The sequence below is a fragment of the Thalassophryne amazonica genome, chromosome 1, assembly GCF_902500255.1.
Source record: "Thalassophryne amazonica chromosome 1, fThaAma1.1, whole genome shotgun sequence".
NCBI classification, from domain to species: Eukaryota; Metazoa; Chordata; class Actinopteri; order Batrachoidiformes; family Batrachoididae; genus Thalassophryne; species Thalassophryne amazonica.
The window spans coordinates 55,056,458-55,078,327 of NC_047103.1; the positions used below are offsets into that span (position 1 = coordinate 55,056,458).

A 21,870-nucleotide genomic window follows, 5' to 3' on the forward strand; every position below is an offset into this window, starting at 1 on the left:
ATTGGCTGACATCAGAAAACTCTGACTGCTCTTGTTTTAATCTACTTTTGCTTCTTTCTTTTTTTTGGCCAGCTGACAAAAGAAATTCTGTAATTATTCATGTTCTCCTAAAATGAAACAAAGACAAGCAACATAAAGAAGTTGTGATTTTCTCCAGCAATTATTCAGTGTTATTTTTTTTTGATAAAAGTCAAGGTTTCTTTAATCATTTATCAAAGGGATAATATTCATTCATCTTCTACCGCTTAGTCCAATTAAGGGTCGCGGGGGGCTGGAGCCTATCCCAGCAGCCATAGAGCGCGAGGCGGTGTACACCCTGGACAGGACGCCAGTCTGTCGCAGGGCCACAAACAGACAAACAAACACAGACACACCCACACACACACACCAATGGACAATATTAAAGATTCCAATCTACCTAACCCGCATGTCTTTGGATGTGGGAGGAAACCGGCGCGCCCAGAGGAAACTTACGCAAACACGGGGAGAACATGCAAACTCCACACAGAAAGGCCACGGGAATTGAACCCACGACCTTCTCACTGTGAGGCAACAGTGCCAACCACTAAGCCACCATGCTGCCAAAGGGATAATATGATTTAGGTTTTTAGTCTATTTTTTTTTTACTGTTAAATATGGTGGGAATTTTTTGTAAATTTGAGGCCTGTACAGACATAAAGGTCCACAGACATAAATGGATAAAGACCTTTTCCCGTCTTGCACACATCCTCTGATCATTCAGGTGAATAACTCCCTGATGCAATGAGACTACAGGACGTCAAAGAGATGCTGAGTGCTGTGAACTGCATCCCAGCAGGAGGCGGCGGCTTTAAATGAAAAGGTCACATCTCAAAAACCTGTTAAAGAGCAGATGCCACATCAGAGGAATGCTTGGCAGGATGAGCAGGTATCGAGACTGGGCATACGAGATGCAGTTGGCATGTGTGCCACCCAAATCGGTCATACCCGAAATGCCTGACCGATCTCTCTGGCAATGAAAGATATGAGCAGCGAAGAAAAGCACACCCCTTTTCGACAGATGAACACACTGTCTAACCAAGAGGCTGGTGATTTGTAAAGGACGTAGCTTCTGTCATGGAACTTTGTCGCCAATCAGACCGCCACACGTGAAGCGAGTCCGACTCTATGATGAGCTCCAGGTGGTAATACAATCCTAATGGTTTTCAGCAGTAATAAAAAGCCCGCTCTTCATACGCGAAACACAAACCAGCGTTGGCATTTATACAGCGAACGTGCACATGCTCATACAAGTCCACACGCACACGCACACACACATGCACACACACACAGTACCTGGAAGCTGCTATTTCCACTTTACTCCTGGCAATGGCTGCAGCCCTCTGCGCTCCCTCCACAGCACGATCCACCTTCTCTTTGGTTTTGGGGTTCTTAAGAGGAATCAACTGCTTCCTTATTCCACGCACCAGCACGTTATTTTTGTACTTCCCTTCTTCTTTGGTGTTATCTGGGAAAACCGTGCACCCGTAACCATGGCGTTTGTTGTTTAGCCACTCGCCTTCATACTTCATCCCATTGGATCTCTCAGAAACACCAAATCCATTACGCTTGTCATTCTTCCACTCGCCCATGTAGGTCTCAGTTGTGGTGGCATCCACATGGTCCTCCAGAGGCAGGTCCTCATCTGGCAGCTCGCCATCACCGATGGATATGGTAGAGTTGGCGTCGCTGGAGCTGATGCGGCTCATGGTGGCGTCGCTGCGTGCGGAGCTGCGCTTGCTGGAGATTGAGGTTCGAGAGTCAGACTTGCGCAACTGTCGGAGGCTGCCAAAGAGTGAACCCCGACGGAAAAGGCCTTTCTTCTTGCCAGTGACAACCTCGCTGTCTGAGTGGAAATTAAGGACAAAGCCGCCACGGCTTCCTGTTGGTGTGTCTGCAGGAGATGACAGGTCGTGGAGTACAGTACCGTTGCTCTGCTCAGAGCGCAGGGAGGCCATAGATGTTCGCAGTGGTGAGCGGATGACAGTGGCCATGCCATAGGGAACGCTCTGGCGAACACCATAGCCATGCCGCATCCCGCCCATCCACTGGCCTTGATAGGTGCCTGAGGGACAAACAGATATGGGTCAGTCACTAGTGATGTTGTCACAACCATACACAATCCAAGATAGCATGAAATGCTACACCAGGGCTGGTCAATGCAATGTAGAGCATGCAGGTTCATGTCTATGCTCCAACCAATCACCTTAGCACAGGATTTCACTGGAGAGTGCAACTTTTATTTGGGGGGAGAAGCTTTACCAATCACTTGCTAAGATGAAAGAAACCATGTATGTCTAAAGCTGCAACTCAACAAGGCAATGTTAAAAAAACTGAAAAATTCTGGCATTACATATTAAAAGTTGCTAAATATTCAATTTTGACATATCCAGAATGTTTTAGACCATATATTGTGCAACAGTAGTATTTGGTCTTATATATGGGGGCGTACAGTTTGCCCTATATATGGGGGGCATACAGTCTGCCCTATATATGGGGAGCATACAGTCTGCCCTATATATGGGGACATACAGTCTGCCCTATATATGGGGATGTACTGTCTGTCCTGTAGAGTCTTGCTGTAAAGGTGAAGAGTGCGGCAGCTAATGAAATGTTTTCGCTCCATCTGCTCAGATTTGGGACTGCGCGCATCACTAACTCAATCATAGAGATCTGATTGAGATTCTGAGGATCACTTGGGATGAATGTGAATCACACAGCTTGTAGCCTATTTTCAGGCGGACGCTAACTCCCTCATTGCCAGTAGGCGCACCCACCGCCATCCATTTGTCTTCTGATGACAGAATTGCTATGAGTCACATAATGAGAAGAATTCTTGATTAATCCCATTTTGTGCTGCTGAGCCCAATGAGCATGTGCTTGCCTACTGTAGCTTCTTGGGCGCATCATGTTACACTGATGAATCTAACAACACCAAAGGCTGCTTAATCCAGCACTCTTCACAATGGAATAAACCATAATGGCGAGATTCTGCAAGAAAGCAATGTACTAGCTTGGGCAGGAATTTAACTGGATAAACAGTGTGAGATTAAGAGGCTGACTCTGTGCCACGGTTCAATTTGGTGACCCTGCGGATCAACTTATCAGGATGTCACCGAGTCAGACAACCAGATGTTCTGTAGATCTTCTGGGATCACCTGATTTCCTGAACCCTACCCTCTGAAGCCATCATATGTGACGTGTTTATGCTGCACCATAAGGTGTCTGTTAGAAGTGATGATGCTCACACTTAACTGTACAACTTAAAAACCATGTCACCCAACCAGATGGAATTGATTATGATTGTTATTATTTATTACAACCCCAATTCCAAGTAAGTTGGGATGTTGTGTAAAATGTAAATAAAAACAGAATACAATAATTTGCAAATCCTCTTCAACCTATATTTAATTGAATACACCATAAAGACAAGATATTTAATGTTCAAACTGATAAACTTTTTTGTTTTTGTGCAAATATTTGCTCATTTTGAAATTGATGCCTGCAACACACTTCAGAAAAGCTGGGACAGTGGCAACAAAAGACTGGGAAAGTTGATGAATGCTCAAAGAACACCTGTTTGACATTCCACAGATGAACATGTTAATTGGAAACAGGTGAGTGTCATGATTGGTTATAAAAGGAGCATCCAAAAAAGGCTTGGCCGTTCACAAGCAAAGATGGGGCGTGGATCACCACCACAACTGCGTGAAAAAGTAGTCCAGCAGTTTAAGAACAGTGTTTCTCAACATTCAATTGCAAGGAATTTAGGGATTCCATCATCTACAGTCCATAATATAATCAGAAGATTCAGAGAAATTGGAGATCTTTCTACACGTAAGCGGCAAGACCGAAACCCAACATTGAATGACCGTGACCTTCAATCCCTCAGGCGGCACTGCATTGAAAACCAACATCATACTGTAAAGAATCTTACCACGTGGGCTCAGGAACACTTCATTAAACCATTGTCAGTTAACACAGTTCATTGCTACATCTACAAGTGCAAGTTAAAACTCTACCATGCAAAGTGAAAGTTATACATCAACAACATCCTGAAATGCCGCCGCCTTCTCTGGGCCTGAGCTCATTTGAAATGGACAGACACACAGTGGAAAAGTGTGCTGTGGTCTGATGAGTCCACATTTCAAATTGTTTTGGGAAATCATGGACGTCGCGTCCTCCAGACAAAAGAGGAAAAAGACCATCCAGACTGTTACCAGGGCAAAGTTCAAAAGCCAGCATCTGTGATGGTATGGGGGTGTGTTAGTGCCCATGCCAGGGGCACTAACACACCCCCATACGTCAGTTTTCACTTCTAAAACTGAAAACGCTGTTTTTGGAACCTAATAACGCCTTTGAACTTAATATTTTGCAGACGTTAGCATGGTGTACCATCAATGCTAAAAGGTACATCCAGGTTTTGGAGCAACACATGCTGCCATCCAAGCAATGTCTTTTTCAGGGACGTCCCTGCTTATTTCAGCAAGACAATACCAAGCCACATTCTGCACGTGTTACAACAGCGTGGCTTCATAGTAAAAGAGTGCGGGAACTAGACTGGCCTGTCTGCAGTCCAGACCTGTCGTCCATTGAAAATGTGTGGCGCATTATGAAGCACAAAATACGATGATGGAGACCCCGGACTGTTGAACAACTGAAGTCGTAAATCAAGCAAAAATGGGAAAGAATTCCACCTACAAAGGAAGGAAAGGTGATGTAACACAGTGGTAAACATACTGTCCCAACTTTTTTGAAACATGTTGCAGGCATCCATTTCAAAATGAGCAAATATTTGCACAAAAACAATAAAGTTTATCAGTTTGAACATTAAATATCTTGTCCTTGTGGTGTATTCAATTGAATATAGGTTGAAGAGGATTTGCAAATCATTGTATTCTGTTTTTATTTACATTTTACACAACATCCCAACTTCATTGGAATTGGGGTTGTATTAGCTTGCTTCTTTTTTATAATTAACTGACAAATTGTTGAGTATAAAATATTAAGATCATTTTAAAAATGTAATTAAATATCAGAAGTAATGAAATAAATCATTTTCTTGGTGCTCCAGATGACAGTGCATCAACAACAATGGCAAACAGCTGACTGAGCTCAAAGCTGTAACAGATAGACTGAATCAATTTGACTGTTCAAAGCACCTGGTGAATGTAAACACATGACTTCCACACATTTTTTAATTAAGTTGACAATATGACTTTAACCTCTTCTTGTATACCAGCATGTGTGTTTGTCTGCTAGCATCAATTCTGCCTTATTTTCAGTAATCTGTCAGTTTCAGTGCTATGATAGAGTGGTGACGTCCAAGCAGTAGAGTGCCCTGATTAGAGAGAGTGACGACATGACGAGTCGAAAAAAAATCAGTCACGTGACTCATGGTGCCATCTTGGGTTCAAAATCGCGTTCGCTGTTAATCTGTCTGCATGTAAATCTAGCTATTTTATTTATTTATTGGCTGAAAATGCCAGGTTGTGGTGCATTTGGAGGCACAAATAGACACAACAAGGGCTTCAAGATGTACAGATTCCCTTCAGATCAGAACAGAAGAAAAATTTGGGAAAATAAAGTCAGCTGTGTGGGATGGAAGCGACTTTATCGTCAAAGCTTTGAGAGGTAAATTTATTGTTCAGTCCCATGTTCAGTAAAACTCACCTAAACCGTAGTCATATAAACCAGAGATTCGCAGTCACCAGACAAAAAAGTCCCAAAGTTTTTGTATTGTTTTCCATGTAATAAACATCGTATATAACACATTTTGTACAGAGAGAATTTTCACTCACATCTGGTAAAATGTCCCGTCCAGTCGCAATGTATTTCCATTAAACCCCTCGCATGTGGGACCGGGGACATTTACGTGATTAAAAGTCCGACTGTTTATTTTTTTCACACCGTGCTCAGACTCGGAGCCGCAGCCTGACGTGCACCTGTTAAATCAGACACAACAAAAGGCTGTGATTTCACACTTTGCTGCCTTCAATCCTTCGTGTCTCATCATATTTTAATAGTTTTTACAGTGCGCACGCAGATAACATTTTGCTAATGGATGAAATACATTTGGCAGAAAGAAAAATTCAGAGGAAATTTTGACCGGGTCATTAATGAGGTGCACGTCCAATGCAGGATTCCCGTAGATGTTCAGCACCTCTGATCACAATGTATTTCCATTAAAAACTCCGGGCAGTCTGGACGTGCAGAGGTACAAATTAAAGTTCAGCTCTGCCACTCGCCGATTTGTGGAAAGTGGGACCGGAGTCATTTCTGTGATTTAAAGTCTGACTGTTTAGTTTTTCAAACGGTGTTCAGATGGGACCTGAAGCCTGAAGTGCACCTGTTAAATCAAACACAAACGACTGTGATTTGACACTTTTCTGCTTTTAATCCTTCATCCGCCATCATAGTATAACAGTTTTTGCAGTGCACACACTGATAAATGGATCAGAAAAGTCTACAACTTTACAGCACAAGTTGGTAAAAGAGGGTAATGTAGAGCTGATTTGGAGGTGATGATTGTAGAAAGAAAAGCTTGTTGAGGGTCAAATTAGTCCATAATAAAGCGTAATCCAGAGACGGAGAACTTTAAACTGTCACGCACGTCGTTGCATGACACAGAGTTACAGAGGTGCAGCTGCATAACTCAGGCATTAAATTAATGAAATAAATCATCATAAATCGTAAATTTATGTAAATTTGATAGCTTAATTTTTATATTTATTCTGATAGCACCTGTACCTGGATGTGTTGCTGTAAGTGGTTAAATGATTTTAAAAAAATGTTGAAAACATTAAAGCTCCATTCAGTAGTTCAGCACAGTTGAAACCAAAATGGCGCCATGTTCTGAGTTGACGCCACTCTCCAATCAAGGCACTCTACCAAGTAGTACCCCGCCTCCTCACCCAATGACCGCTGGTATAGGTTTCAGGTGACCCTCAACTGGAATAAACAGGCTTACAAATGGTCCGCCCTGTCTTCACTGCACGTGTCATTTGGGACCACAGCAGCTCGTCTGAGTCTGAGTCTCTACACCCGCAGTGATCAAATGGATTAATGTGATTATTAACATCAGATGACGTAAAACCTCTTAAATCATTCTAAAGTCAGTTTTAAGCAGAAACAAGGCGATAATCGGTGAGTCACTACTGACGCTTTGAAATGACGGAGGCGCAGCAGCTAGCAGCTGTCGCGCGGTGATCGCTTCCTCCGTCTTTTATGATGAAATAATGCTGAATTTATGTGGAAATGATTGTTGTACAAAAGCTTCAGATATCTGTCGCTGAGATAGATGATGACTGGAGTGCAGTTTGAAGCAGATAACTGACAGAAATGACGCATGCGCAGTTGAAGGCAGGGCGGATCGATTTTTAGGGGGGACCATTCGGTCTGCGACATCATCACTCTGAGGGATGTTTGACTTGGAAATGTTCTTGTATGGGGGAAGAGAGAGAGCAAGAGAGAGAGAGAGATAGAGTGCTGTTAAAGTGGTTAAAGTGATAATTTGGGTGTGCTGAAGCGTGCAATCTGGAGTTTTATGTTTCACAATTTTATTTACGATAGATCACATTGTAGATTTATTTTCACTTCAGACTGAAGCGCACAATGTGTAAAGTATATGTGTCAAGAAAGAAAACAAAATGGCTTCTAATATGATAAAAAACACAAACTACCATCTAAACCGTTATCATGAGACAGTCCTTTAGCGCTGCTATCTTCTCAGTTGTACCCGCGGCCATCGAATATGGCTTCAGGTATTGCAAAGACTTTGCATCCGTCCGTCTGTCTGTCTGTGCTCAGCATAAGTCCAGTTAGTTCTATTACTGCCAGTCTTCAAATTCACAGGGAAAATTCTTGGGACACAGACATTGGACAAGTTCAAAGATGGTTGACCTTGATCTATTTTAAGAGGTCAAAAAGTAACACAGTCTGTTTCAAACTGTTTGGCTTGTTTTTGAGTGGCAGGGGTAACAGCCAATCATAGCAGAGCTGCAATGTGACATCAGTGGCTGGTCTCTTCAAAACTGCTTTTTTTGTGTGTTTTTATACACGTCTCACATTATGTAAAAGCTAGCGAGAAATAAACACTTCTGAAACTGAAAATGCTGTTTTTGGAACCTAATAACAACTTTGAACTTAATATTTTGCAAACGTTAGCATGGTGATGTCACAGGCTGATAGCTAGATGCGCAACTGTGTTTTGTCTGTGTGTGAATATAACCTCTTTGTCATATATTACGTAAAAGCTAGCGAGAAATAAACACTTCTAAAACTGGAAACACCTCTGGAGTCATTTACAGGACATTTTGTGGGCGTTAGTGTGAATGCTAACTCCTGCTAACTCAAAGCTAACTTCCTATGGAGTAAATTTGTCTCATTAATACCTGCAAATGCACAGTGGGTGATCTACAAATATTCCTTGATTTCCGCTCTTATCAAAAGCTCATGTACATGCACACGCAAGGCCTCCTGCAGATGCCATTAAAACATAAATATTGTTTCTGATTGATTGATAGAGGGGCTTTATTGAACATAAATCTATGTAAGACAATGAAAGGGATCTTAATAATTAATTAAACAGCTGCAATTTATAAAGAACACAAGGCTCATTTGGCCTAGGGAATTTTAGCATCATGTTACATTTTAGTTTTTGATGGGGGGGAAAAGTGAACTGTTTTGAAACAAACTCAGTGTAATGGAGCTGAAATCTAAGATCTGGGCCCCTCTTTTACACGTATCTAGAAAGGGGCGCAGAGGAGGGCCCTTTTAAAAGAATGATGAACCCTGCCTCCCCCTCACCCGTGATCACTGAAGACTATTTACTTGCGTAACAGACCCCTGAATTTCCAAAGAAGACAGAAAGATCCACCTGATGGTGCGTCTTTAATGTGAAAAATGCGCGCAGGCAGGAGAAGCTGGTGAGGGCGCACAATGATTTGCTGTGATTTCTGACTCCTTCTTGGAGGAGACGCGCCTGGCGTTAAGTCACGGGCAGAAGCTGTGGTTTGCTTGGAGCGGCTTGCACAGTGCGCACCGTGCGTGAAAAAGTAGTCCAGCAGTTTAAGAACAGTGTTTCTCAACATTCAATTGCAAGGAATTTAGGGATTCCATCATCTACAGTCCATAATATAATCAGAAGATTCAGAGAAATTGGAGATCTTTCTACACGTAAGCGGCAAGACCGAAAACCAACATTGAATGACCGTGACCTTCAATCCCTCAGGCGGCACTGCATTGAAAACCAACATCATACTGTAAAGAATCTTACCACGTGGGCTCAGGAACACTTCATTAAACCATTGTCAGTTAACACAGTTCATTGCTACATCTACAAGTGCAAGTTAAAACTCTACCATGCAAAGTGAAAGTTATACATCAACAACATCCTGAAATGCCGCCGCCTTCTCTGGGCCTGAGCTCATTTGAAATGGACAGACACACAGTGGAAAAGTGTGCTGTGGTCTGATGAGTCCACATTTCAAATTGTTTTGGGAAATCATGGACGTCGCGTCCTCCAGACAAAAGAGGAAAAAGACCATCCAGACTGTTACCAGGGCAAAGTTCAAAAGCCAGCATCTGTGATGGTATGGGGGTGTGTTAGTGCCCCTGGCATGGGCACTAACACACCCCCATACGTCAGTTTTCACTTCTAAAACTGAAAACGCTGTTTTTGGAACCTAATAACGCCTTTGAACTTAATATTTTGCAGACGTTAGCATGGTGTACCATCAATGCTAAAAGGTACATCCAGGTTTTGGAGCAACACATGCTGCCATCCAAGCAATGTCTTTTTCAGGGACGTCCCTGCTTATTTCAGCAAGACAATACCAAGCCACATTCTGCACATGTTACAACAGCGTGGCTTCATAGTAAAAGAGTGCGGGAACTAGACTGGCCTGTCTGCAGTCCAGACCTGTCGTCCATTGAAAATGTGTGGCGCATTATGAAGCACAAAATACGATGATGGAGACCCCGGACTGTTGAACAACTGAAGTCGTAAATCAAGCAAAAATGGGAAAGAATTCCACCTACAAAGGAAGGAAAGGTGATGTAACACAGTGGTAAACATACTGTCCCAACTTTTTTGAAACATGTTGCAGGCATCCATTTCAAAATGAGCAGATATTTGCACAAAAACAATAAAGTTTATCAGTTTGAACATTAAATATCTTGTCCTTGTGGTGTATTCAATTGAATATAGGTTGAAGAGGATTTGCAAATCATTGTATTCTGTTTTTATTTACATTTTACACAACATCCCAACTTCATTGGAATTGGGGTTGTATTAGCTTGCTTCTTTTTTATAATTAACTGACAAATTGTTGAGTATAAAATATTAAGATCATTTTAAAAATGTAATTAAATATCAGAAGTAATGAAATAAATCATTTTCTTGGTGCTCCAGATGACAGTGCATCAACAACAATGGCAAACAGCTGACTGAGCTCAAAGCTGTAACAGATAGACTGAATCAATTTGACTGTTCAAAGCACCTGGTGAATGTAAACACATGACTTCCACACATTTTTTAATTAAGTTGACAATATGACTTTAACCTCTTCTTGTATACCAGCATGTGTGTTTGTCTGCTAGCATCAATTCTGCCTTATTTTCAGTAATCTGTCAGTTTCAGTGCTATGATAGAGTGGTGACGTCCAAGCAGTAGAGTGCCCTGATTAGAGAGAGTGACGACATGACGAGTCGAAAAAAAATCAGTCACGTGACTCATGGTGCCATCTTGGGTTCAAAATCGCGTTCGCTGTTAATCTGTCTGCATGTAAATCTAGCTATTTTATTTATTTATTGGCTGAAAATGCCAGGTTGTGGTGCATTTGGAGGCACAAATAGACACAACAAGGGCTTCAAGATGTACAGATTCCCTTCAGATCAGAACAGAAGAAAAATTTGGGAAAATAAAGTCAGCTGTGTGGGATGGAAGCGACTTTATCGTCAAAGCTTTGAGAGGTAAATTTATTGTTCAGTCCCATGTTCAGTAAAACTCACCTAAACCGTAGTCATATAAACCAGAGATTCGCAGTCACCAGACAAAAAAGTCCCAAAGTTTTTGTATTGTTTTCCATGTAATAAACATCGTATATAACACATTTTGTACAGAGAGAATTTTCACTCACATCTGGTAAAATGTCCCGTCCAGTCGCAATGTATTTCCATTAAACCCCTCGCATGTGGGACCGGGGACATTTACGTGATTAAAAGTCCGACTGTTTATTTTTTTCACACCGTGCTCAGACTCGGAGCCGCAGCCTGACGTGCACCTGTTAAATCAGACACAACAAAAGGCTGTGATTTCACACTTTGCTGCCTTCAATCCTTCGTGTCTCATCATATTTTAATAGTTTTTACAGTGCGCACGCAGATAACATTTTGCTAATGGATGAAATACATTTGGCAGAAAGAAAAATTCAGAGGAAATTTTGACCGGGTCATTAATGAGGTGCACGTCCAATGCAGGATTCCCGTAGATGTTCAGCACCTCTGATCACAATGTATTTCCATTAAAAACTCCGGGCAGTCTGGACGTGCAGAGGTACAAATTAAAGTTCAGCTCTGCCACTCGCCGATTTGTGGAAAGTGGGACCGGAGTCATTTCTGTGATTTAAAGTCTGACTGTTTAGTTTTTCAAACGGTGTTCAGATGGGACCTGAAGCCTGAAGTGCACCTGTTAAATCAAACACAAACGACTGTGATTTGACACTTTTCTGCTTTTAATCCTTCATCCGCCATCATAGTATAACAGTTTTTGCAGTGCACACACTGATAAATGGATCAGAAAAGTCTACAACTTTACAGCACAAAGTTGGTAAAAGAGGGTAATGTAGAGCTGATTTGGAGGTGATGATTGTAGAAAGAAAAGCTTGTTGAGGGTCAAATTAGTCCATAATAAAGCGTAATCCAGAGACGGAGAACTTTAAACTGTCACGCACGTCGTTGCATGACACAGAGTTACAGAGGTGCAGCTGCATAACTCAGGCATTAAATTAATGAAATAAATCATCATAAATCGTAAATTTATGTAAATTTGATAGCTTAATTTTTATATTTATTCTGATAGCACCTGTACCTGGATGTGTTGCTGTAAGTGGTTAAATGATTTTAAAAAAATGTTGAAAACATTAAAGCTCCATTCAGTAGTTCAGCACAGTTGAAACCAAAATGGCGCCATGTTCTGAGTTGACGCCACTCTCCAATCAAGGCACTCTACCAAGTAGTACCCCGCCTCCTCACCCAATGACCGCTGGTATAGGTTTCAGGTGACCCTCAACTGGAATAAACAGGCTTACAAATGGTCCGCCCTGTCTTCACTGCACGTGTCATTTGGGACCACAGCAGCTCGTCTGAGTCTGAGTCTCTACACCCGCAGTGATCAAATGGATTAATGTGATTATTAACATCAGATGACGTAAAACCTCTTAAATCATTCTAAAGTCAGTTTTAAGCAGAAACAAGGCGATAATCGGTGAGTCACTACTGACGCTTTGAAATGACGGAGGCGCAGCAGCTAGCAGCTGTCGCGCGGTGATCGCTTCCTCCGTCTTTTATGATGAAATAATGCTGAATTTATGTGGAAATGATTGTTGTACAAAAGCTTCAGATATCTGTCGCTGAGATAGATGATGACTGGAGTGCAGTTTGAAGCAGATAACTGACAGAAATGACGCATGCGCAGTTGAAGGCAGGGCGGATCGATTTTTAGGGGGGACCATTCGGTCTGCGACATCATCACTCTGAGGGATGTTTGACTTGGAAATGTTCTTGTATGGGGGAAGAGAGAGAGCAAGAGAGAGAGAGAGATAGAGTGCTGTTAAAGTGGTTAAAGTGATAATTTGGGTGTGCTGAAGCGTGCAATCTGGAGTTTTATGTTTCACAATTTTATTTACGATAGATCACATTGTAGATTTATTTTCACTTCAGACTGAAGCGCACAATGTGTAAAGTATATGTGTCAAGAAAGAAAACAAAATGGCTTCTAATATGATAAAAAACACAAACTACCATCTAAACCGTTATCATGAGACAGTCCTTTAGCGCTGCTATCTTCTCAGTTTGTACCCGCGGCCATCGAATATGGCTTCAGGTATTGCAAAGACTTTGCATCCGTCCGTCTGTCTGTCTGTGCTCAGCATAAGTCCAGTTAGTTCTATTACTGCCAGTCTTCAAATTCACAGGGAAAATTCTTGGGACACAGACATTGGACAAGTTCAAAGATGGTTGACCTTGATCTATTTTAAGAGGTCAAAAAGTAACACAGTCTGTTTCAAACTGTTTGGCTTGTTTTTGAGTGGCAGGGGTAACAGCCAATCATAGCAGAGCTGCAATGTGACATCAGTGGCTGGTCTCTTCAAAACTGCTTTTTTTGTGTGTTTTTATACACGTCTCACATTATGTAAAAGCTAGCGAGAAATAAACACTTCTGAAACTGAAAATGCTGTTTTTGGAACCTAATAACAACTTTGAACTTAATATTTTGCAAACGTTAGCATGGTGATGTCACAGGCTGATAGCTAGATGCGCAACTGTGTTTTGTCTGTGTGTGAATATAACCTCTTTGTCATATATTACGTAAAAGCTAGCGAGAAATAAACACTTCTAAAACTGGAAACACCTCTGGAGTCATTTACAGGACATTTTGTGGGCGTTAGTGTGAATGCTAACTCCTGCTAACTCAAAGCTAACTTCCTATGGAGTAAATTTGTCTCATTAATACCTGCAAATGCACAGTGGGTGATCTACAAATATTCCTTGATTTCCGCTCTTATCAAAAGCTCATGTACATGCACACGCAAGGCCTCCTGCAGATGCCATTAAAACATAAATATTGTTTCTGATTGATTGATAGAGGGGCTTTATTGAACATAAATCTATGTAAGACAATGAAAGGGATCTTAATAATTAATTAAACAGCTGCAATTTATAAAGAACACAAGGCTCATTTGGCCTAGGGAATTTTAGCATCATGTTACATTTTAGTTTTTGATGGGGGGGAAAAGTGAACTGTTTTGAAACAAACTCAGTGTAATGGAGCTGAAATCTAAGATCTGGGCCCCTCTTTTACACGTATCTAGAAAGGGGCGCAGAGGAGGGCCCTTTTAAAAGAATGATGAACCCTGCCTCCCCCTCACCCGTGATCACTGAAGACTATTTACTTGCGTAACAGACCCCTGAATTTCCAAAGAAGACAGAAAGATCCACCTGATGGTGCGTCTTTAATGTGAAAAATGCGCGCAGGCAGGAGAAGCTGGTGAGGGCGCACAATGATTTGCTGTGATTTCTGACTCCTTCTTGGAGGAGACGCGCCTGGCGTTAAGTCACGGGCAGAAGCTGTGGTTTGCTTGGAGCGGCTTGCACAGTGCGCACCGTGCGTGAAAAAGTAGTCCAGCAGTTTAAGAACAGTGTTTCTCAACATTCAATTGCAAGGAATTTAGGGATTCCATCATCTACAGTCCATAATATAATCAGAAGATTCAGAGAAATTGGAGATCTTTCTACACGTAAGCGGCAAGACCGAAAACCAACATTGAATGACCGTGACCTTCAATCCCTCAGGCGGCACTGCATTGAAAACCAACATCATACTGTAAAGAATCTTACCACGTGGGCTCAGGAACACTTCATTAAACCATTGTCAGTTAACACAGTTCATTGCTACATCTACAAGTGCAAGTTAAAACTCTACCATGCAAAGTGAAAGTTATACATCAACAACATCCTGAAATGCCGCCGCCTTCTCTGGGCCTGAGCTCATTTGAAATGGACAGACACACAGTGGAAAAGTGTGCTGTGGTCTGATGAGTCCACATTTCAAATTGTTTTGGGAAATCATGGACGTCGCGTCCTCCAGACAAAAGAGGAAAAAGACCATCCAGACTGTTACCAGGGCAAAGTTCAAAAGCCAGCATCTGTGATGGTATGGGGGTGTGTTAGTGCCCCTGGCATGGGCACTAACACACCCCCATACGTCAGTTTTCACTTCTAAAACTGAAAACGCTGTTTTTGGAACCTAATAACGCCTTTGAACTTAATATTTTGCAGACGTTAGCATGGTGTACCATCAATGCTAAAGGTACATCCAGGTTTTGGAGCAACACATGCTGCCATCCAAGCAATGTCTTTTTCAGGGACGTCCCTGCTTATTTCAGCAAGACAATACCAAGCCACATTCTGCACATGTTACAACAGCGTGGCTTCATAGTAAAAGAGTGCGGGAACTAGACTGGCCTGTCTGCAGTCCAGACCTGTCGTCCATTGAAAATGTGTGGCGCATTATGAAGCACAAAATACGATGATGGAGACCCGGACTGTTGAACAACTGAAGTCGTAAATCAAGCAAAAATGGGAAAGAATTCCACCTACAAAGGAAGGAAAGGTGATGTAACACAGTGGTAAACATACTGTCCCAACTTTTTTGAAACATGTTGCAGGCATCCATTTCAAAATGAGCAGATATTTGCACAAAAACAATAAAGTTTATCAGTTTGAACATTAAATATCTTGTCCTTGTGGTGTATTCAATTGAATATAGGTTGAAGAGGATTTGCAAATCATTGTATTCTGTTTTTATTTACATTTTACACAACATCCCAACTTCATTGGAATTGGGGTTGTATTAGCTTGCTTCTTTTTTATAATTAACTGACAAATTGTTGAGTATAAAATATTAAGATCATTTTAAAAATGTAATTAAATATCAGAAGTAATGAAATAAATCATTTTCTTGGTGCTCCAGATGACAGTGCATCAACAACAATGGCAAAAGCTGACTGAGCTCAAAGCTGTAACAGATAGACTGAATCAATTTGACTGTTCAAAGCACCTGGTGAATGTAAACACATGACTTCCACACATTTTTTAATTAAGTTGACAATATGACTTTAACCTCTTCTTGTATACCAGCATGTGTGTTTGTCTGCTAGCATCAATTCTGCCTTATTTTCAGTAATCTGTCAGTTTCAGTGCTATGATAGAGTGGTGACGTCCAAGCAGTAGAGTGCCCTGATTAGAGAGAGTGACGACATGACGAGTCGAAAAAAAAATCAGTCACGTGACTCATGGTGCCATCTTGGGTTCAAAATCGCGTTCGCTGTTAATCTGTCTGCATGTAAATCTAGCTATTTTATTTATTTATTGGCTGAAAATGCCAGGTTGTGGTGCATTTGGAGGCACAAATAGACACAACAAGGGCTTCAAGATGTACAGATTCCCTTCAGATCAGAACAGAAGAAAAATTTGGGAAAATAAAGTCAGCTGTGTGGGATGGAAGCGACTTTATCGTCAAAGCTTTGAGAGGTAAATTTATTGTTCAGTCCCATGTTCAGTAAAACTCACCTAAACCGTAGTCATATAAACCAGAGATTCGCAGTCACCAGACAAAAAAAGTCCCAAAGTTTTTGTATTGTTTTCCATGTAATAAACATCGTATATAACACATTTTGTACAGAGAGAATTTTCACTCACATCTGGTAAAATGTCCCGTCCAGTCGCAATGTATTTCCATTAAACCCCTCGCATGTGGGACCGGGGACATTTACGTGATTAAAAGTCCGACTGTTTATTTTTTTCACACCGTGCTCAGACTCGGAGCCGCAGCCTGACGTGCACCTGTTAAATCAGACACAACAAAAGGCTGTGATTTCACACTTTGCTGCCTTCAATCCTTCGTGTCTCATCATATTTTAATAGTTTTTACAGTGCGCACGCAGATAACATTTTGCTAATGGATGAAATACATTTGGCAGAAAGAAAAATTCAGAGGAAATTTTGACCGGGTCATTAATGAGGTGCACGTCCAATGCAGGATTCCCGTAGATGTTCAGCACCTCTGATCACAATGTATTTCCATTAAAAACTCCGGGCAGTCTGGACGTGCAGAGGTACAAATTAAAGTTCAGCTCTGCCACTCGCCGATTTGTGGAAAGTGGGACCGGAGTCATTTCTGTGATTTAAAGTCTGACTGTTTAGTTTTTCAAACGGTGTTCAGATGGGACCTGAAGCCTGAAGTGCACCTGTTAAATCAAACACAAACGACTGTGATTTGACACTTTTCTGCTTTTAATCCTTCATCCGCCATCATAGTATAACAGTTTTTGCAGTGCACACACTGATAAATGGATCAGAAAAGTCTACAACTTACAGCACAAAGTTGGTAAAAGAGGGTAATGTAGAGCTGATTTGGAGGTGATGATTGTAGAAAGAAAAGCTTGTTGAGGGTCAAATTAGTCCATAATAAAGCGTAATCCAGAGACGGAGAACTTTAAACTGTCACGCACGTCGTTGCATGACACAGAGTTACAGAGGTGCAGCTGCATAACTCAGGCATTAAATTAATGAAATAAATCATCATAAATCGTAAATTTATGTAAATTTGATAGCTTAATTTTTATATTTATTCTGATAGCACCTGTACCTGGATGTGTTGCTGTAAGTGGTTAAATGATTTTAAAAAAATGTTGAAAACATTAAAGCTCCATTCAGTAGTTCAGCACAGTTGAAACCAAAATGGCGCCATGTTCTGAGTTGACGCCACTCTCCAATCAAGGCACTCTACCAAGTAGTACCCCGCCTCCTCACCCAATGACCGCTGGTATAGGTTTCAGGTGACCCTCAACTGGAATAAACAGGCTTACAAATGGTCCGCCCTGTCTTCACTGCACGTGTCATTTGGGACCACAGCAGCTCGTCTGAGTCTGAGTCTCTACACCCGCAGTGATCAAATGGATTAATGTGATTATTAACATCAGATGACGTAAAACCTCTTAAATCATTCTAAAGTCAGTTTTAAGCAGAAACAAGGCGATAATCGGTGAGTCACTACTGACGCTTTGAAATGACGGAGGCGCAGCAGCTAGCAGCTGTCGCGCGGTGATCGCTTCCTCCGTCTTTTATGATGAAATAATGCTGAATTTATGTGGAAATGATTGTTGTACAAAAGCTTCAGATATCTGTCGCTGAGATAGATGATGACTGGAGTGCAGTTTGAAGCAGATAACTGACAGAAATGACGCATGCGCAGTTGAAGGCAGGGCGGATCGATTTTTAGGGGGGACCATTCGGTCTGCGACATCATCACTCTGAGGGATGTTTGACTTGGAAATGTTCTTGTATGGGGGAAGAGAGAGAGCAAGAGAGAGAGAGAGATAGAGTGCTGTTAAAGTGGTTAAAGTGATAATTTGGGTGTGCTGAAGCGTGCAATCTGGAGTTTTATGTTTCACAATTTTATTTACGATAGATCACATTGTAGATTTATTTTCACTTCAGACTGAAGCGCACAATGTGTAAAGTATATGTGTCAAGAAAGAAAACAAAATGGCTTCTAATATGATAAAAAACACAAACTACCATCTAAACCGTTATCATGAGACAGTCCTTTAGCGCTGCTATCTTCTCAGTTTGTACCCGCGGCCATCGAATATGGCTTCAGGTATTGCAAAGACTTTGCATCCGTCCGTCTGTCTGTCTGTGCTCAGCATAAGTCCAGTTAGTTCTATTACTGCCAGTCTTCAAATTCACAGGGAAAATTCTTGGGACACAGACATTGGACAAGTTCAAAGATGGTTGACCTTGATCTATTTTAAGAGGTCAAAAAGTAACACAGTCTGTTTCAAACTGTTTGGCTTGTTTTTGAGTGGCAGGGGTAACAGCCAATCATAGCAGAGCTGCAATGTGACATCAGTGGCTGGTCTCTTCAAAACTGCTTTTTTTGTGTGTTTTTATACACGTCTCACATTATGTAAAAGCTAGCGAGAAATAAACACTTCTGAAACTGAAAATGCTGTTTTTGGAACCTAATAACAACTTTGAACTTAATATTTTGCAAACGTTAGCATGGTGATGTCACAGGCTGATAGCTAGATGCGCAACTGTGTTTTGTCTGTGTGTGAATATAACCTCTTTGTCATATATTATGTCAAAGCTAGCGAGAAATAAACACTTCTAAAACTGAAAACACTGTTTTTGGAACCTAATAACACCTTTGAACTTATTAATTGTGGAAGTTAGCATGGTGACGTCACAGGCTGGTAGCTAGCTGCACAGCTGTGTTTTGTCTGTGAATATAACCTCTTTGTCACATATTATGTAAAAGCTAGTGAGAAATAAACACTTCTAAAACGGACAACACTGTTTTTGGAACCTAATAACACCTTTGAACTTATTATTTTGCAGATGTTATCATGGTGACGTCACAGGCTGGTAGCTAACTGTACAACTGTGTTTTGTCTGTGAATATAACCTCTTTGTCATACATTATGTAAAAGCTAGCGAGAAATAAACACTTCTAAAACTGAAAACACTGTTTTTGGAACCTAATAACACCTTTGAACTTATTATTTTGCAGATGTTAGCATGGTGACATCACAGGCTGGTAGCTAACTGTACAACTGTGTTTTGTCTGTGTGTGAACATAACCTCTTTGTCATATATTACGTAAAAGCTAGCGAGAAATAAACACTTCTAAAACTGGAAACACCTCTGGAGTCATTTACAGGACATTTTGTGGGCGTTAGTGTGAATGCTAACTCCTGCTAACTCAAAGCTAACTTCCTATGGAGTAAATTTGTCTCATTAATACCTGCAAATGCACAGTGGGTGATCTACAAATATTCCTTGATTTCCGCTCTTATCAAAAGCTCATGTACATGCACACGCAAGGCCTCCTGCAGATGCCATTAAAACATAAATATTGTTTCTGATTGATTGATAGAGGGGCTTTATTGAACATAAATCTATGTAAGACAATGAAAGGGATCTTAATAATTAATTAAACAGCTGCAATTTATAAAGAACACAAGGCTCATTTGGCCTAGGGAATTTTAGCATCATGTTACATTTTAGTTTTTGATGGGGGGGAAAAGTGAACTGTTTTGAAACAAACTCAGTGTAATGGAGCTGAAATCTAAGATCTGGGCCCCTCTTTTACACGTATCTAGAAAGGGGCGCAGAGGAGGGCCCTTTTAAAAGAATGATGAACCCTGCCTCCCCCTCACCCGTGATCACTGAAGACTATTTACTTGCGTAACAGACCCCTGAATTTCCAAAGAAGACAGAAAGATCCACCTGATGGTGCGTCTTTAATGTGAAAAATGCGCGCAGGCAGGAGAAGCTGGTGAGGGCGCACAATGATTTGCTGTGATTTCTGACTCCTTCTTGGAGGAGACGCGCCTGGCGTTAAGTCACGGGCAGAAGCTGTGGTTTGCTTGGAGCGGCTTGCACAGTGCGCACCGTGCGCAATCCCAGCTCCTAACACCTCAATCCTAAACCCAGAAGCAGTCTGGGTGAAGCTCTTACCGCCGTCGCCGTAGGTCTCGATCCCGTATCCATCCTGCAGCCCGTTACTCCAGGTGCCGTCGTATCTGGCAGGTGTGTTGTGGCTCTGCCGGACGCCGTACCGCCCCTTGAAGCCGTGACTCCACTCCCCACGGTAGATCCACTTGCCTTTATTCTCCACGCCGAGCCCGTGGCGTTTCCCCTGCGACCAGTAGCCCTTATAGGTGTTGCCGCTGGGCCAGGTGTACACCCCGACTATCTCGAAACCATGCGACCACGATCCCGCGTACTCGCCCTGGCCCTTTGGTCCGGTGCAGATGCCGTGTCCGTGGGCTTTTCCATCCTCCCACCCCCCGCAGTAAGTGCCGCCGTCGTCGAAGTCAAACCGTCCGCCCGTCATTCAGAAGAAGGCTGGAAATAAAACAGCTTCAGGCGTCTTCCGGCAGCGAGGATGGAGGGTCCGGATGAAAGGATGAGCCTAGCAGAGGATGACTGCAGGAACAGAATATATGTGAGGATGTGGAGCACACGCACGCAGACACACGCACACCGATGTGTAATCAGAAAAGCACGCGTAATGGTCAGTGTGAAGGTATGAACGGCTCATTTACCGGATCGTCCGCTGAGTGCTGCTCGTCTCCCCCCCTCACCCACTGATCAGAGAGGGGGGGGGGCGTCGAGTCCCTTCCGAAAAGAGACACCGGGCCAATCGCCACGTCACGACATAAGCTCCTCCCACTCCACACACACACACACACACACACACACACACACACACACACACACACACACACACACACACACACACACACACACACACACACACACACACACTCTCTCTCTCTCTCCCCTCAGCGAGCCCCGCCCTCCCTCACTGAAGAAGGCGCCTCTGTGCTGCTCGTTTCATCAGCTGCACTCAAATATTTAAGAAACTGTAACTTTACACAGACTGACATGAGTGTGGAACAACCACAGGTGTGGCTATGGGAGGGGTTTTGAGTTTAACACACGCACACGCACGCACTGACAGCAGGAGCTCAGAGAACCTTTTGATGCTTTCAGACAAATTGACTACTTGCTCGTTTGCGTCAGACAGGGGCGGAGCAGCGATTTTAATAATGCAGGGCATGCCCCCCCCCGCCTCGCCCCTTTACCCCCAGCTTCACTCTCAACAACATGCCAGATCAAAACCTACATTTTTGCACCATTGTATGCAAATACAGTTCAAGTTGTATCTTGCAGCACACAGCACGGCAGGTTTCATTTGATTTAAGATGAAAATTTATGCACTTCATGTGGTGGATATTGTAGGAATTCCTGCACACACCTTTCGCATAAAATATTTCCAGACACACGTTTGCATTATGGTTAAGGTTAGAATAACCAGAATTCTGAGGACAAGATGAATTACGGCTGTTTTATTTCTGCTTGGATAATCAGCCGTCCCAGTGGAAAATAAGTGGGACAAATAATACACACACACACACACAAAATAGACAACTCAGTCTCACGGATTGTCGTGATTCAGCAGCACGAAATATACATTAATCTATTGGTTTGTCA

The 21,870-nt window shown here is 42.2% G+C and overlaps 1 protein-coding gene across 2 annotated transcripts in view; it reads right to left on the bottom strand.

The window, feature by feature from the left end:
- The window catches only part of jph1a (junctophilin 1a), a 147,018-nt gene extending 126,044 nt beyond the window's left edge, over positions 1-20,974 (bottom strand). The window contains exons 1-3 of one of the 2 annotated variants that reach the window (XM_034170251.1): positions 20,919-20,974; positions 20,329-20,799; positions 1,315-2,083 (exon numbers count right to left, since the gene is read on the bottom strand). In XM_034170251.1, the coding sequence (XP_034026142.1) occupies positions 1,315-2,083; positions 20,329-20,707 (1,148 nt within the window). In that variant the 5' untranslated portion in view covers positions 20,708-20,799; positions 20,919-20,974. Of the gene's footprint in view, positions 1-1,314; positions 2,084-20,328 lie in introns of both variants that reach the window. The other variant, XM_034170242.1, reaches the window with a different exon arrangement.
- Between the last annotated feature and the right edge of the window lie 896 nt (positions 20,975-21,870).